General features: G+C 37.0%; 1 protein-coding gene across 1 annotated transcript; it reads left to right on the top strand.

Annotated features, from left to right (window-relative positions):
• Positions 1-703: 703 nt before the first annotated feature.
• On the top strand, positions 704-6,528 carry LOC111346908 (uncharacterized). The gene is made up of 7 exons (XM_088725025.1): positions 704-761; positions 1,768-2,045; positions 2,273-2,387; positions 2,640-2,765; positions 3,599-3,632; positions 4,345-4,471; positions 4,831-6,528. The coding sequence occupies exons 1-7, from the start codon at positions 704-706 to the stop codon at positions 5,362-5,364; spliced, it is 1,272 nt and encodes a 423-aa protein (XP_088581151.1). The 3' UTR covers positions 5,365-6,528.
• Positions 6,529-16,034: the final 9,506 nt, after the last annotated feature.

Raw genomic sequence — 16,034 nt, 5'->3', positions numbered from 1 at the left:
GCGAAAGATAAACCTAGCTCGGTGATTAAAACCTCTGCTTGCTACAATACTACGAATTAATATGATTGTAATATGATTGTTTAAAAAAAAAAAAGAAAAGAAAAAGAAAACCAAGAGAACATAAACAAAACAAAAAGAAAGAAAAAAAGAATCTACGTCACATTTGAAACTCTAAAGTAGTTCTTCTCTGAGAGAACATCATGTCACCAGTGACCTATTGTTGATTTTATGAAAACGTGGGAATCGTGCAACTGTTTCGTCTCAGCAGGAGTATCATATATTTCTAATGTAGACTGAACCTAACCCGCCAGGCTTATATAAATAAACCGTTCAGATATTCAAAAATAATTTTTATCGTGTAATCATCATATTTGCTCATCTCCAGAGGTAATATTCATAATGAGTATTAGGATATCTCAATTGAGAAGCATAGAAATGCCCTTAGGTATTTTAAAAAAGAAATCGAATTTTCAACAAGAAATCGAATTCACAAAATTTTTCAAAAGAAAAAATACTCCGAACAATTTAGAGCGATGTTTACGAAACGCCGATTGTAATATACATACATTTATTAAACCTGGTAGAGCACCAGATAATATGCGTCAAAATAGATCGTCATGTAAGCAGGCCAGGGTTTAATAAGCTTTAATTGTATTAAGTTGAAGTAAATGAATCGAATATATAAGTGTTGAACGATTCGGCCATGTATTCTGTTTTTATTTGCTTCATGAAATTCAGGGTTGTCAGATCACGTGCACAAGGTTAGTATCAACGAAAATCATATCAACGTCTTAACAACAGTAACGCTTTTCCTGTTGTAGTATTTTGACTTAACCTATGCCTCTGACTTTAATTTGTGTTTGTTTTCCATTTGTTTTTTTACTTACTATGCTGGATGTTTATGTCCGTTGCCTCTGAAATAGTTTGGGTCTATAATGGTGCGCAGGCTTTGGAACTGACGTTTGTAGCTATCTGTCTGGATCGATGTAAAATACTTCCGGCTACAATCAATACCTGTGTAATTCGATTTGAAAGGAAAGGAACGGAAAGGAAATATTTTAAAATTTTGTCAGTAAAAACGATGAAATTCCTACTTTTTTTTGTCCAGTCACAAAGATTCCCGCTAGTTTAGAAACTTTTTCAATAACGAGTTCTCCATCTTTAGACCCAATTCAAATTTTCAAATCCTAAAGAGGTAGTAAGATCAGTGTTAGAACAGACCATAGCAAACACCTTTAAATGTTAGAACGCTTTACCAAATGGAACTATTCAGTTTGCCGGAAAAAAAAAAATATTTACTGGTACATCGTTAAGTCTGGAATGGCTGCCAAACAGCTGCTTTTACACCAGGATGCTTCATATTCTTCAATTTCAACTCCATGGAACTTACCTTACCCGTAAGATTTAATTAGTTTTGGATGGTGTGCAGTGCAGTTTCTGCTATTCCACTAATTATGTTCCAAAATGTCCAAGATGGCGTGAAAAAGCAACATGCTCAAAAAGCGCATCCGAGTTTTTTTTCTCGCTGTTAAGTTTATCAATGTGCGCGGAAAACATCGATCCGTCTCCAGTGCCAAAATCAACCTTAACTTTGGTTCTAGAGACTAAAAAATTAAAAAAGAGATAATAATACTTTTATTGAATCTGTTACAAAAATTAAGGGGCTGTACGAGATGATTTCCGTGTATATAGACTTCTTATCCTTGAAAATCCATACTATATCACTGTTCATCTAAAATGCATTACTGAAACTCTTCATATCTTAAGAGTTCTCTGATGCAGACCAATGCCGTCATTTGAAGTTCGGTCCTAAAGGAGCTTTTGATGGGAAACGTCTAAAAAACCATGTGATCCGCATTATTCAAGTTATGGTACAGGAGTTCTGCCAAACTATGTGTTATATGGAATCCAGCTGTGTCAGCATCAATCTTGAGAAACAAGTGGGTAGAAATGGAAAGTACAAATGTGAATTGAATAATGTCACACACGAAGGATACGAAGGCGATTGGGTTGAGGAGAAAAACTTCTTCCACCATGCATCTGAGGTAACTGCAATTTAGTTAGTGGAACAATATCTCGTCACCTCCCATTTTTTCAACTAAACTTTTCAGGTTTGTACTCTTAACGCCTAGCTACAAGTTCCATTACATCATCACTTTTTTTCTTGCAAATCCGTAATAGTGTTGGTTGATATCTAAAAAAATTAGCTAGCGCTGTAAACAGCCGAAAAGAAACCGTCTATTTTCTCTTTTATGGTTTTGATTCGTTCTAGAGTGCTTGTGTTGAAAATCCTTGCAAGAACAACGCCACTTGTCAAAGTGGTTTTACCGATGAAGGATATCGCTGTCTGTGTCCTGCTGGATTCATGGGTGCGAGGTGCGAAACAGGTAATCAAGAAACGTCTTTGTTATTCATGGTTCGTCATTGTAATGAAGGTATGATAACAAAATTTATACATGAACAGATAAACCTAGACGTCAAGAAGATTGACGAACTTGTCCTTCTCTCTCCCATTTGAGTGTTGCTTGGTGCTGGAATTGGTGGTGTTGTTTTTAAAAAAATGGTACGACATGAGTCAACAGAACTGGAAATTATCGCATTGATTTTGAACAGTGCTAAAGCTCTGAGTTTATTTTCAGATATTGACGAGTGCACCAAGGCTAGACACAACTGCAAGCCCACTCACGAGTGCAAAAATAACCAGGGATCTTACAAATGCATTTGTCGACCTGGATATTATGGAGAGGATTGCAATATACCAGCGGGTAATCTGAAAGAAAACAATTAAAGAACCAGTCCCAGTCATTATTTATCACCCTAGAGATGGGAGGGGGAAGGGGGGGGGGGGGGGTGGAGTATTTTGGGAGCATCGCATGCTTCTCAGGAGCAATCGAAGTGGATCAGTCGTCCTCAACAGGGTTAGATTTTTCTAGAAAAGGTAGCGTGAGACGAATTTTTTTCCATATCATACTTAAAGTATAATTCAAAAAGTATAGTTACTAAAAAGAAACATAGAAGAAGTTTTATTGGGATAGCAGTGCTATGTTTGTCAAGATTTCAAAAGTTATACTTGTTTTTCCAAGGGGGATCAAAAGAATACAGTAGAGCATAATGAGAGGATCAGGCGAAATCTACCGTCGGTGACAAACCAAAATCCTTCAAACCCACCTCCCCTCTCCCAAACGATAAACAATGATAAGTCCCTAATTTTTGACAGGAAGTTAAGTTAATATAGACATTGGAGAAATTTATTCTAAAGAGCAGTTTAACATGAAGCGAGTGAGGGAGGCTTTTGAAATTTCCATCCAGAGGAATTTTTCACCACGCTTCCTGTTCTGAATCAAGGGGTTGCCCAACAATCATATGGAACTGAAACTGTCTGTTATACAATCCATTATTGAAAGAACCAAAGTGGTGCATTTTGTCATGTTTACAACTCTAAGTCCTCCGACGAAGGGCTAACGCTCGAAACGTCAGCTTTTATAATCGCAACGGTGATCAATTTACCATTTCAACTTTGTTGATGTATTCAAATTATCAAGTGGATTATAGTCACAGAGACCCTTGTAAGACCGTTTCAATGGTTTTGTTCTTGCAGTTTCCAGTTGCAAAGAGGCTTATGAAAAGAACATGTAAGTCAAAGGAAAGGTGGGAAAAATAGGCTTTATTGGAAAAGTATGAGCAAAATGGAAAAAAAAGCTGAACATAAATAGATATATTAATAAGATTAACGATAAAAAATATATTGGGGACAAAATCTAATTGTGGATGGTCACCTAAAGGTTGGAATAAACTGAAGTTTTCCCGAGAACACTAAGGGGAAAAACAAAGCGAACTTGAAGGATTTCTTGGTAAGGTTTCAAAAGGATATCATTTTTCAGAGATCAGATAATTTCAATGTTATGTGTTACTTTTCAATTGTCCGTTTCCGGAGAGACGGTTATATACTCTTACGTACTTGTTATTAGATAGCCCGGTTAAAAAAAAAAAAAAAAAAAAAAAAGAAAACATATTAGTCATTTACTATCGTAATGATAACACTTTTACTTAAGTTGATGGCGTAAATTACAACTGTGTAAGCAACGATTAAAAAACGAGAACAACATAAAAGAAGATATCAATGGAAAAAGAGAGATGGCACTTCCCCTGGACAATCAAACTATGAAAAGAATGGTGTTTTGGATTACTTAGCTATGTATATTGCAACGGTTTTTAACAATAATGAATATGGAAGGCAACACCCATCACATGATTTAAAGGGTTAATGTCAAAATGTGGGTAATTAGCAAAGAGATTTAATTTATTACTACATGCAATATTATACTCTGTAAATTATCTCTACAGAACCAGAGCGAGTGGTGAAATTACATTGCTCCTTGACTCTAAACCAGTACCCATTTTCTGCCACATGGAAAATTTTGAATGCGGAGATGGAGGATGGACGCCAGTCATGAAAATTGATGGAAACAAGGTCAGTTTTTCCCTTCCTCCCCCTTTCAGAGCGAGTCAAGGAGCTCATTATTTTAGTCGTCGGATAATATGTTTCTATTCATAAGCAAATTAAAGTCATTTTCGAAGGAATTGTTGAGGACCAGGCCTCGTTTTGAGAAAGGGGCCAAGGGTGGTTCGGGAATGGCCTATTGCCTTCTTATAATGTTGTTTTACAACTTATTACTCTCCATGAGAAAACTGGTTAGGAATACGACAGATGCATAGTTATGTAATTTGATAGGTTCAGTGCGCCTTCCTGCAAAGACCAATAGGGATAAAACTCATGAGTAATCTTTCGGGCTGGTAGACCTAAATAGGTTTTTGCATTTTCTCTCTTAGAAAACTTTTGAGTTCGACTCTACCTACTGGGAGGACAAAAAGGTGTTTCAACCTGAAGGAGGCAAGACCGGGTTTAATTCAAAAGAAACCAAGCTACCGACCTACTGGAGCACGCCCTTCTCCAAGATTTGTCTCGGAATGAGGATCGACCGAAAACTCAGGTTTGTAATAATCAATAAGACGGCCGACTCTCTGTACTCAATGATCGCTGACCGGAAATATCGTAACACCTCACTGGGACGTGACACATGGAGGAGCCTTGTAGGTCCTTCTGCTTCTTTGCAGCTCAACTGTAACAAGGAGGGATTCAATGCAGATGCCTATGATGATCCCAAGTATAAAATAGACTTTTCCAAGGCAAGAATTGGTATCATAGGTAATAACCAGGATGATTGTCAAAGCTGCGATTCTAGAATCGGATTTGGCACAGGAGGACATCCCAATCAAGACAACACTTGCGGCAATGCATTCAAACATAAGGGAACTCACGGAAAGAAAAAAACTAAGGCTATGGGCTATATATTGGTGCAGTAGCAAGAAAAAAGGAGTACCAGAGGGAGGGAAATGTAAATGGCAGCAGTACTACGGCCAAATGTATGGATGGTTGAAAAAACAGCAACTAAGAAACAGGCAAAGAGATATCAATAGTAATGAAAATAGTAAAATGATAATAGTACTAATAATAACATAATAATAGTACCAATAATAGTACTAATAATAATAACAATAATAATAATAACAAATATTGGAAAGAGAAAAAAATTAGCAAACGAGCAAACAAACGACAAACAAAAAGGGTCACTTTGGGGTTTTGCCTTTTAATGTGATTTAGTAGAATGGTGGGGTTCGTACGTTACGGGCTCATGCGAAATCACTTCTATGATGTAAGAGCAGTGAGAACACTATACACTGGAGGTAGCAAAAAACATTAGCGGCTACAAATACATGAATGACATTGAAAATCAGAAATATAGCTAGCTTTACCGAACTATTTATTTTTTCTTCTCTGTTTAAGCAAGGGAAGGCAGTCAGGTATTCTATTTTTGGCCAACAGCTGAGTTTGTGACCGAGCCGGTTTGGCCTACTAACTTGAACTGAAGTGCATGTATTTTGATCTCCCTCGCTGCACCGTCGCTTTCTTAAATTAAAAGTTTTCTTGATAAAAAGAAAATAATTCAAATACTGGAAAATCATTGACGAACGATCGACGTTTCGGCCCTATCACACGGCCTTCATCAGGAAACTAAAATTTTTCTTCTGTTACTAAATTTAGCTTCCCCGTGCAAGGAAGTTTAAGCGAGGAAAGCGTAAGTTAACGTTTAACTCAAGATAAGATTTCCACATCAGTATCAGCTATCAGTTAGTATTTTGATTGTAAACACCTCATCTTTTGGGCGTTTACTTTTATTCATTTAACCATCAGCTATTGCCAAGGGTATTTTTTTTCTAGAGAAGAATTACTATTTCTTCGTTATAAATTCGCTGTCAATTGTGTAGTTTGATATATCAGAAATCATAATCAGATTCGAGTAGTTCGTCCATTATTGGCAAACTGTAAAATTCACATATCTGTGCAGTTATCACTTTGAGTACAATAAAACGAATTCTCGCGAGTCTAAGTTCAGTGGCTCAAGCTTTCATTTATTGTATCGCGATCTAAAGCACAAATACATTCGTGAATGCAATCATTCTCAACAGATCGACTGTAGGTAAAGTGGTGACGTTGTTACTAATTATGCAAAGATATGCGAATAAACATAAAAATGGAAGAAGTCCAAAATTAAGATATTGCCTCTTTGATGATGGAAAAATGATTCTTTCACACTCTGCATCGCCATGGCAAACAAAGTTTGCTCTTCCTTTGCACCCACTGCAGAGATTAAGACCCTGCTTTTTTTCATTTAAATTCTAAGTATTTTCAACTCTCTCGTCAAACAAGTGAGGCTAACAGGAAGTCGGCATGAGTTCTCACCTGTTATTTCTCCAGTCTTTGTCATAATACGTCTTTTGTGGATCCGAACTAGGGAAGGTTGACTCTGAATCCTATCCTGGAGTTACTTTGACAGAGAACCTGAAGTGGTCCCAGCATGTTTCGTCCATCTCTGGAAAGGCGAGCAAAGTTCTTGGTTTAGTTAAAAGAAACTTTTGGAACTGCCCACGACCAGTGAAGGTAAATGAACTGCTTATACAACTCTGGTTCGCCCAAAATTTGAGTATGGTTGTGAGGCCTGGGATCCCTATTTTAAAAAGGACATTTCATCTCTCGAACGTGTGCAAAGGAAAGCAGCACGGTTTTGTTTAAACAACTATCAACCTACAGCCAGTGTAACCGAGATGTTAAGCGACCTAGGATGGTCCAGCCTCGAAACAAGGAGAACAATAGCCAGATTAAGTCTAATGTATAAAATATGCCATGGCAACGTCGACATTGACAAAAATAGTTATTTGTGCCCCTCTAAAATTTGCGGAGCCAGAACTCGTTCTAGTGATCATTAAAATTTTTGTAGTATAAAAGCCACAGATAATGTATATTTGTATTCCTTTTTTCCACGCACCCTCAGAATATGGAACAGACTTCCGAAAGATATTGTTGAAAGCATCTCTTTAGAAACTTTTAAAACTAAGATTTCCAAGTATTTTAACGAGAAACTTTAAACTGGTAGACATTATTTCTATTGTTGTTATTTACACTTTCTGTATTTTTAACGTTGGTGTAATGTCTAACGGATTTACCGACGTATTTTAATATAGATGTAGATAATTTTCATTATCATTCGTAGATTACCGCTATTCAATATCACGAACACCTGGACGCGTTCAGTTATTTAGCTATTTTAGCTTCGTTATGAGATGCCTCTGAAGAGAATTAAAAATGGATGAAACTTATGAAGAACGTTGGTTAAGGACGGTGAGGATTGACATGGATTGTACCTGAAAACCTGAAAAAACTAAATAAGATTACCTAAAAAAAGAAAAACCAAAAAAAAAAAAAAGAAGACAAATCAGAACAAAAGAAAAAGGCAAATTAAAATAAAGGGAAAAACAAAGGTACCTAGTGATGCACTTTTTCATGAAACCTGTACTCCAATATCATCAACAGCTGTAAAAACCTCTTTCCAAGAGGCAATGAAAGCAGAAAGTAATCTAATTCAACATTCAAACTTTCTCGTTATTCTTCTGAGAGATACCATCATATAAACATTGACCTATTGTAGTTTTAATGAAAACGGAATCTTTAAACTGTTTTATCTTAGCAGCAGTATCATTTATTTCTACCATAGACCCACCAGGCTTCTGTAAATATACCATTTAGATATTCAAAAATGATTTATTCGAACATGCATACATCTCACGTTATATTTAATTTTCTACAGAGGCAAGATTCATAGTGAGTATATTGATATCTCACTTGAGGGGCATAGAAATATTTAAAAGAAATCGAAGTCACAAAATTTTTCAAAAAGAAAAAATACTTTGAGAAACTCAGAGCGATGTTTATGAAACGCCGTTCGCAATGTGCATTCATTTTACTGAACTTGGCAGAGTACCCAATAATATGTGTCAAAATAGATCATTGTGTAAGCAGGTTAGGTTTTTCATGATACAAGTCTTGCCTGCCTTGAACCAAAGTCGTTTCCGACCAACAGTACATGGGTAAAAATTTCAGATCATCCAGGAGTGTTGAACGATTCGGCCATGCACACTGTTTTTGCCTCCGTTCTTTTGGTGGAGCTTTGCATCATAAAACTCAGGATTGTCGATTCACAGGGTTAGTAGCGGCCAAAATCATATCAACGTCTTAACAATAGTAGCATTTTTCCTTTTGTTGGGATATTGACTTAAGCTATGACCTTGGCTTTACTTTGTGTTTGTTTGCTGTTTATTTTTTTTATTTATTATGCGAGATGTTTATGTCTGTTCCATTTAAATATATTGGTTCTTGGGAATTGAATTGATCTGTAGGGATCGATTTAATAAACTTCCGGCTCTAATCCATACCATTTTAAATTCGGTTTGAAAGGAAAGGCGCGGAAATGAAACATTTTAATCTTTCATTAGTAAAAACCACGACATTTTTTGTGATGTCCCAAAAATTCCTTAATTGATATCAGGCCCGCTAGTTTTCAAACTTTTTCAATGACAATTTCTTCTTCTTTAGACCGAATTAAAATGCTGAAATCCTAGAGAGGGTAATATCAGTGTTCCATGTAGAACCGACACTAGAAAACGCTTTTAAGTGTTAGAACGCTTTAGCAGTTGGGTCACATTCTCTGCAAACTCACAGGTAAACTTCTCAGTTTGCCGAAAAGAAATATTTAACGGTACATCGTTAAGTCTAGAACGCCTTCCGAACATCTATTTTACACCATGACGCTGTACCTTCCTCGAATTCAACTCTACGCAACTTACCTATTCCCTAAAATTTAATTAATTTTGGATTGTGTGCAGAGCAGGTCCTGATATCCCATCGATTAGTCTGCAACATGTCCAAGATGGCGTCAAAAAGCAACATGCTCAAAAAGCGTCTCCGAGTTTTTTTTTTTTTTTTTTTTTTTTTTTTTTTTCACAGTCAAGTATTTCAACGTGTGCTGAAAATATTTATCCGTCTTCGGTGGCGAAATGAACTTTACGTTTGCTCAAGAGTGAATAAGGACGTTTTCAAATTTAACCTGCGCAGTGAGAACAGATCCCTAAACGTTACTATGAAAAATAAGGTGTTGTGAGAGATGATTTCCATTGAGATAGTATTCTCATCCTTTAAAATACATACTTTATCGTTGCTCATCTAAAACGCATTACTGAAACCCTTCATATCTTAGGGGTTCTCTGATGCAGACCGATGCCGTCATTTGGAGTTCGGTCCTGAAGGAATTTTTGACGGGAAACGTCTCAAAAACCATGTGAAAACCATCGTTCGAGTTATGGTACAGGAGTTCTGCGAAAATATGTATGAAATGGAACCCAACTGTGTCAGCATCAATCTTGAGAAACAAGTCAGTGGAAATAGAAAATATAAAATTAATGTGAATCGAATAATGTCGCACACCAAGGATACGAAGGTGATTGGGTTGAGGAGAAAACTTCTTCTACCCTGCATCTGAGAATTCCTGTTCCCGCGCGGTCAACCAAAAATTTCCCGTGCGGGAGTGGGCTAGTCAAGTGACATCACACATTCCTTTTACCCGATTGGTTTGTTTGTCGGCGGTGGCTCTTCGCGCGAGAAGACAAGATGATTTAATTAGTATTCCAGTTTCGAACTAGTTGTAAGCCTAAGTATATAAAGGACACCTGAAAAATCGCTCGAGATTAGCGAAGCGTAAACTTTTATGCTGACTTAATAAAATATCAATGGCGGATGTTTTGGATATTGAGCCAAAAAAAAAAAGAAAAGGAAAACCCTGAAGGGTGTCTTCAAGGCTGAGCGGTTGGTGGCGATAAAAAAACGCAAGGTAAGGATATCGAACGATTGCCATGACAAACCTTCATAAAGCTAGAAAAAGAAGCCGTCAAAATATCGACAAAAATTGACTATAAATGGATTTTTATTGTAGTCTGAGAAGCCTGTTTATCTGATCAAGTGGCGAGGTTGGGGGTCCAGACACAACACGTGGGAGTTAGAATCCCACATTTTGGATCACGGTCTTTCTCGGCAAGTCCTGCTTTAGACGCCAAAAGTGTTATATATGTTCCCTTTCAGATAACTCTGCTCGAATTTTTAAATAAAAAGCCAAATTTTAATGAAACTCTGCCGATTCCTGGTAGACCACCTGACGCTACCGTTAATTATTTCATGCTCAAGCATTTAAAGAAAGTAAATGTTTTTATTCGGAGGAGATTTTCGCATGTAAAATGGGGTTGACAGGCCTACACGACTCCTCAGCGCGTGTTTAGAGTAGGCTATTCAAAGTTTCGCCCCAACGAGTATGTCTTTGGGCGACCGTCATCTTTTGTAAGATACGAGAAGCGGATTTTTGTATTTTTCGTTCAGTAGTGGCTGTGTTTCTATTAAATGCCAGTGTCTCATGAGAATTTGCTTTAGGTTTGGCACTGATGAATGGTATTGTGTAACAAAAGGTAAGATTCGTTGGTTCGTCTTTTGTTTCTGTTGAAGAGCTAATTTCCTGTTTTTTAATTCACTTCTGAGAGGGTTGTGCTAATGGGTCCTCTGGGTAGCCTCTCTTTAGCACATGCGCTTCATTTGTAATTTGGGTATATAATATAGATATCACCACCCTTGGGGCATAAGTTGTGTTTTTCGTACAGGCTAAAATGCAATATTTTGAGCAGATACTGCAATGTTTTTGCAGGGAGAGAGTTTCCTGCATTGCTTTAGTGTTGTTCTTCATTGATTACTCTTTTTTGGGGGAAGAAACTCAACTTATGCCCCAAGGGAAAGGATCGTGGATACGTACACACAATTGGCCAAAAGTAAGAGCCAACAGAAACAAAGGATTTTCGATCCTTCTAGCGAGTACGAAATGGTTGTGAAACCCCTCATGTGTGACTGATACCGAGAACGAATCTCTACCAGTCTATTTAGTTAATCGGCAACTGACGAGATCCACAAAATTGGGATCGAAACCGTGGTCTTGCCTGACCATCTACAGAAAATGTCGAAAGACATTATAACAACGAAACGCCTAGCAGAACATGCCCAGAATCCCTACAGTATAGGACGAGGGCCAAGATAAGAGCAGACGAGGATTTTAAAATGAGTTGGCAAATCCTTAAAAACGCGGAGAAAGAAACGGTAAAGGCGATCATGTGTTTCGATGAACGTGAAATCGGTTGATTTAAGACCGAAATAAAGAAAAGAATACGAGCGAAAACGGCTGAAACACTGAACACTAAGAACTGTAGTACGATCGAATCAGCGCGCATGGCGCAAGCTGAAAGCAATTAAGACAACTTAACGATCAAGACAGTCAAAAAAATAATTTGGATATATCAACAAAGTTGAAATGGTAAATTTGCCACCGTGACGATTACAAAAGCTGACGTTTCGAGCGTTAGCTCTTTGTCGGAGCGAATAGCTATATAGATAAATATATCTCTGCATGATATAAGTTGTATAATGGATACCTCGGCACGAGTCAACAGAACTCGAAATTATCGTATTATAGACAGTGCTAAAGCTCTGAGTTCATTTCCAGATATTGACGAGTGCACTGAAGCTAGACACAACTGCAAGGCCACTCGCAAGTGCAAAAATAGCCAGGCATCTTACAAATGCATTTTTCGACCCTGATTTTATGGAGAGGATTGCAATATACCAGCGGGTAATGCGAAACAAAAACATTAAGGAACCACTCATTATCTATCACCCTGGAGAGGGGAGTGGGGTGGAGTATTTGGGGGGCATCGCATGCTTTTCAGGGGAAACCGGAAGTGGATCAGTCGTCTCCAAGATTTTGCTGGAAAAAGTAGCGTGGCCCGAAGTTTTCCATATCATGCTCAAAGTACAATTAAAAAAGTATAGTTTCAAAAAAGAAACACAAAAGAAAGTTTATTTGGATAGCAGCGCTACTTTTGTAAAGGTTTCAAAAGTTATACTCGTTCTTCCAAGGGGGATCAGAAAAATACAGCAGAGACTAATGAGTGGATCAGGTGCCCAACTGCCCCTACCAGACGATAAATAATGACAAGTCCCTAATTTTTGATAGGAAGCTAAGTGAATAAAGACATGGGAAAAATTTATTCTAAAGAGCAGTTTAACATGAAGCGAACGAGGGAGGCTTTTGAGATTTCCAAACAGAGGAATTTCACCACGCCTCCAGCACTGAAATCAAGAGATTTTCCCACAGCCATATGGAACAGAAAGTGCGTCTGTTAGGCAATCATTATTCAAACAACCGAAACGGTGCATTTTGCCATGTTTACAACTCTAATTCATACAAAGTAGATCATTATCATCGAAAACTTGTAACACCGTTGCAATGGTTTTGCTCTTGCAGTTTCGAGTTGCAAAGAGGCTTATGAAAAGAACATGTAAGTCAAAGGAAAGTAGGGAAAAATAGGTTTTATTAGAAACGTATGAGCGAAATGGAAAAAAAAGCTGAACATAAATGGATACATGAATAAGACTAACGATAACAAAATATATTGGGGACAAAATCTTAATGTGGATGGTCACTTAAAGGTTGGAATAAACTGAAGTTTTCCCGGTAAAAACTGGTAAGACTAAGGGGAAAAGCAAAGCGAGCTTGATTGGTTTCTTGGTAAGGTTTAAAAAGGAGATCATTTTTCAGAGATCAGATAATTTCAATGTTATGTGTTACTTTTCCTCGTCCGTTTTCGAAGAGCGAAACGGTAATATACTCTTACATACTTCTATTAGATGGCCCTGTTAAAAAAAAAAACAAAAACAAAAAAAACAAAAAAAAACAAAAAACAAAAATCGCGAGTCATTCACTATCATAATGATAACACTTGTATTTAAGTTGATAGCGTAAATTACAGCTGTATAAGCAATGATTATAAAAGAGGAAAACATGAAAAAGATATTGATGAAAAAAGAGAGATGGCAATTCCTCTGGACAATCAAACTATGAAGAGAATGGTGTTTTGGATTGCCTATATAGCTCTGTAAATTGCAACGGTTTCTAACAATAGTAAATATGGAAGGTAACACCCATCACATGACTTATAAATCGATGTGGTATTTTTAAATGTGGGTAATTAACAAAGAGATTTAATTTATAACTACATGTAATATTATACTCTTTAAATTATCTCTACAGAACCAGAGCGAATGGTGAAATTACATTGCTCCTTGACTCTAAACGAATACCCATTTTCGGCCACATGGAAAATTTTGAATGCGGAGATGGAGGATGGACGCCAGTCATGAAAATTAATGGCAACAAGGTCAGTTTTTTTCCCTCCTCTTCCTTTCAAAGCGAGTCCTGTGCTCATTCTTTTAAATGATAATACGTTTTTATTCACAGGCAAATTAAAGTCATTTTCGTGCGAATTGTTGAGGACCAGGCCTCGTTTTGAGAGGCCAAGCCTATTCCCTGCTCATAATATCGTTTTACAAATAATTACTCTCCGTTAGAAAACTGATTGGGAATACGATAAATGCATGGTTACGTATTTTTATAAGTTCAGTGTGCCTTCCTGCAAAGACTACTAGGGATACAACTGATGAGTAATCTTTCGAGTTGGTAATCCTGAATAGCTTTTTGCATTTTTTTTCTTAGACCACCTTTGATTTCAACTCTACCTACTGGGAGGATGAAAAGGCGTTTCAACCTGAAGGAGGCAAGAATGGGTTTGATTCAAAAGAGACCAAGTTACCGACCTACTGGAGCACATCCTTCTCCAAGATTTCTCTTGGTATGGAGATCGACAGAAAACTCAGGTTTATCGTCATCATTAAGACAGCCGACTCTCTGTACTCACTGATCGCTGACCGGAAAAGAAGAGCCTTGTTCGTCCTTCTGCTTCTTTGCAGCTCAACTGTAACAAGGAGGGATTAAATGCAGATTACTACGATGATCTCAAGCATAACAAAGACTTTTCCAAGGCAAGAAGTAGTATCATAGGTAATAACCAGAATGATTGTCAAAGTTGTGATTCAAGAATCGGATTTGGCACAGGAGGATATCCCCAGAAGACAACACTTTCGACAACGTAGTCAAACATAAGGAAGATCACGGAGATAAAAACACCAAGGCTATGGGCTATATATTTGTGCAGTAGCAAGAAAAAGGAGTATCAGAGAGGGAAAATGTAAATAGCAACAGCACTGCGGCAAAATGCATGGATGGTTGAAAAAACAGCAACTAATAAACAAACAAAGAGACATCAGTATTTAGTGCAATGAAAATAGCAATAGCGATAATAATAGCATTAATTAGAACAATAATAATAATAATAATAATAATAATAATAACAATAAAACATTGGAAAGAGACAAAAGTTAGCCAACGAACAAACAAACAACAAATAAACAAAAAGGGTCACTTTTGTGTTTTGCTTTTTACTGTGGATTAGTAGAGTGGTGGGGTTTGTAGGTTACTGGCTCGTACGAAATCATTTGTATCATGTAAGGAAGTGAGAACACTATACCCTGGAATAGGAAAAAACAGTAATGGCTTCAAAGACAAGAATGACAGCGAAAATCAGAAATATAGCTAGCTTTACCGTATAAGTGATATACGTCTATTTTTCCTTTTTCGTTTAAGCCAATGAAAGCGCTCAGGTATTCCAATGCGTTCCAAGCCAGACACTTGGTCAACAACTGAGTTCGTAATTGAGCCGCTTTGGCATACTAACTTGAACTCTAGTGCATATATCTTGATCTCCCTCACTGCACCGTCGCTTTCTTTAAAATAATATCTTTTTCTGTTACTAAATTAAGTTTTCACGAGCAAGGAAGTTTAAACTAGGAAAGCGTAAGTTAACGTTTAATTCAAGATAATATTTCGACATCTGTATTAGTTATTTTGATTAGTATTTTGATTGTAAACATCTCATGATGCGGACGAGGAAGGCTTTTAAAATCTACAAACAGAGGAATTTTACCACGCTTCTCACAATGCCGATATCATGGGATTTTCCTAAAACCTTATGGATTTGAATCTATGTCAGCTACACAATTATTCAAACAACCAAAGTGGTACAATCTGCCATGTTTACAACTCTAAGTCATACAAAATAAATAACAATCATCGGAAACTTTTGACACTGTTTCAATACTTTTGTTCTTGCTGTTTCCAGTTGCAAGGACGTTTATGAAAAGAACATATAAATCGAAGGAAAGGAGGGAAAAATAGGCTTTATCATAATAGTACAACCGAATTAAGAAAAGAAAAAGCTGAGCATAATAGAAATATGAATTAGAATAATTATGCCTAAATAGATTTGTGACCAAACCTTAAACGTGGATGGTGACCCAAAGGTTAGACAAGCTGAAGCTTTCCCTGTAAAAATTGGCAACACCGTGAAAGTAGAACAACAAAGCGAGCTGAAGTTTGAAAAGGAGATCATTGTCGCTTTTTAGAAAGCGAAACGGCAATTTACTTTTACGCAGTTGTTTTAAGATGGCCCGTTAAAATAAACAAACAAAAAAAAATAGATAGATACAATGTATATATGAAGTTCATATATTTTGCACTGCGGTATTAGATACGTATGATGCATGATCCTCGCAGTAGAGAGCGCTATTTATGCAATAGCGAAAATCAGACCTGAAAAAA

Source organism: Stylophora pistillata, chromosome 6, assembly GCF_964205215.1.
Source record: "Stylophora pistillata chromosome 6, jaStyPist1.2, whole genome shotgun sequence".
NCBI classification, from domain to species: Eukaryota; Metazoa; Cnidaria; class Anthozoa; order Scleractinia; family Pocilloporidae; genus Stylophora; species Stylophora pistillata.
This window is presented reverse-complemented; position numbering and strand designations above follow the sequence as displayed.

What these genes read in the sequence shown, in the direction of transcription:
- LOC111346908 (XM_088725025.1), top strand. Translation starts at nt 704, where the DNA reads ATGTATTCTGTTTTTATTTGCTTCATGAAATTCAGGGTTGTCAGATCA. An exon ending in GGATTGCAATATACCAGCGG is followed by an intron (nt 2,766 to 3,598) that starts GTAATCTGAAAG and finishes TTGTTCTTGCAG; the next exon opens with TTTCCAGTTGCAAAGAGGCT. An exon ending in GAGGCTTATGAAAAGAACAT is followed by an intron (nt 3,633 to 4,344) that starts GTAAGTCAAAGG and finishes TTATCTCTACAG; the next exon opens with AACCAGAGCGAGTGGTGAAA.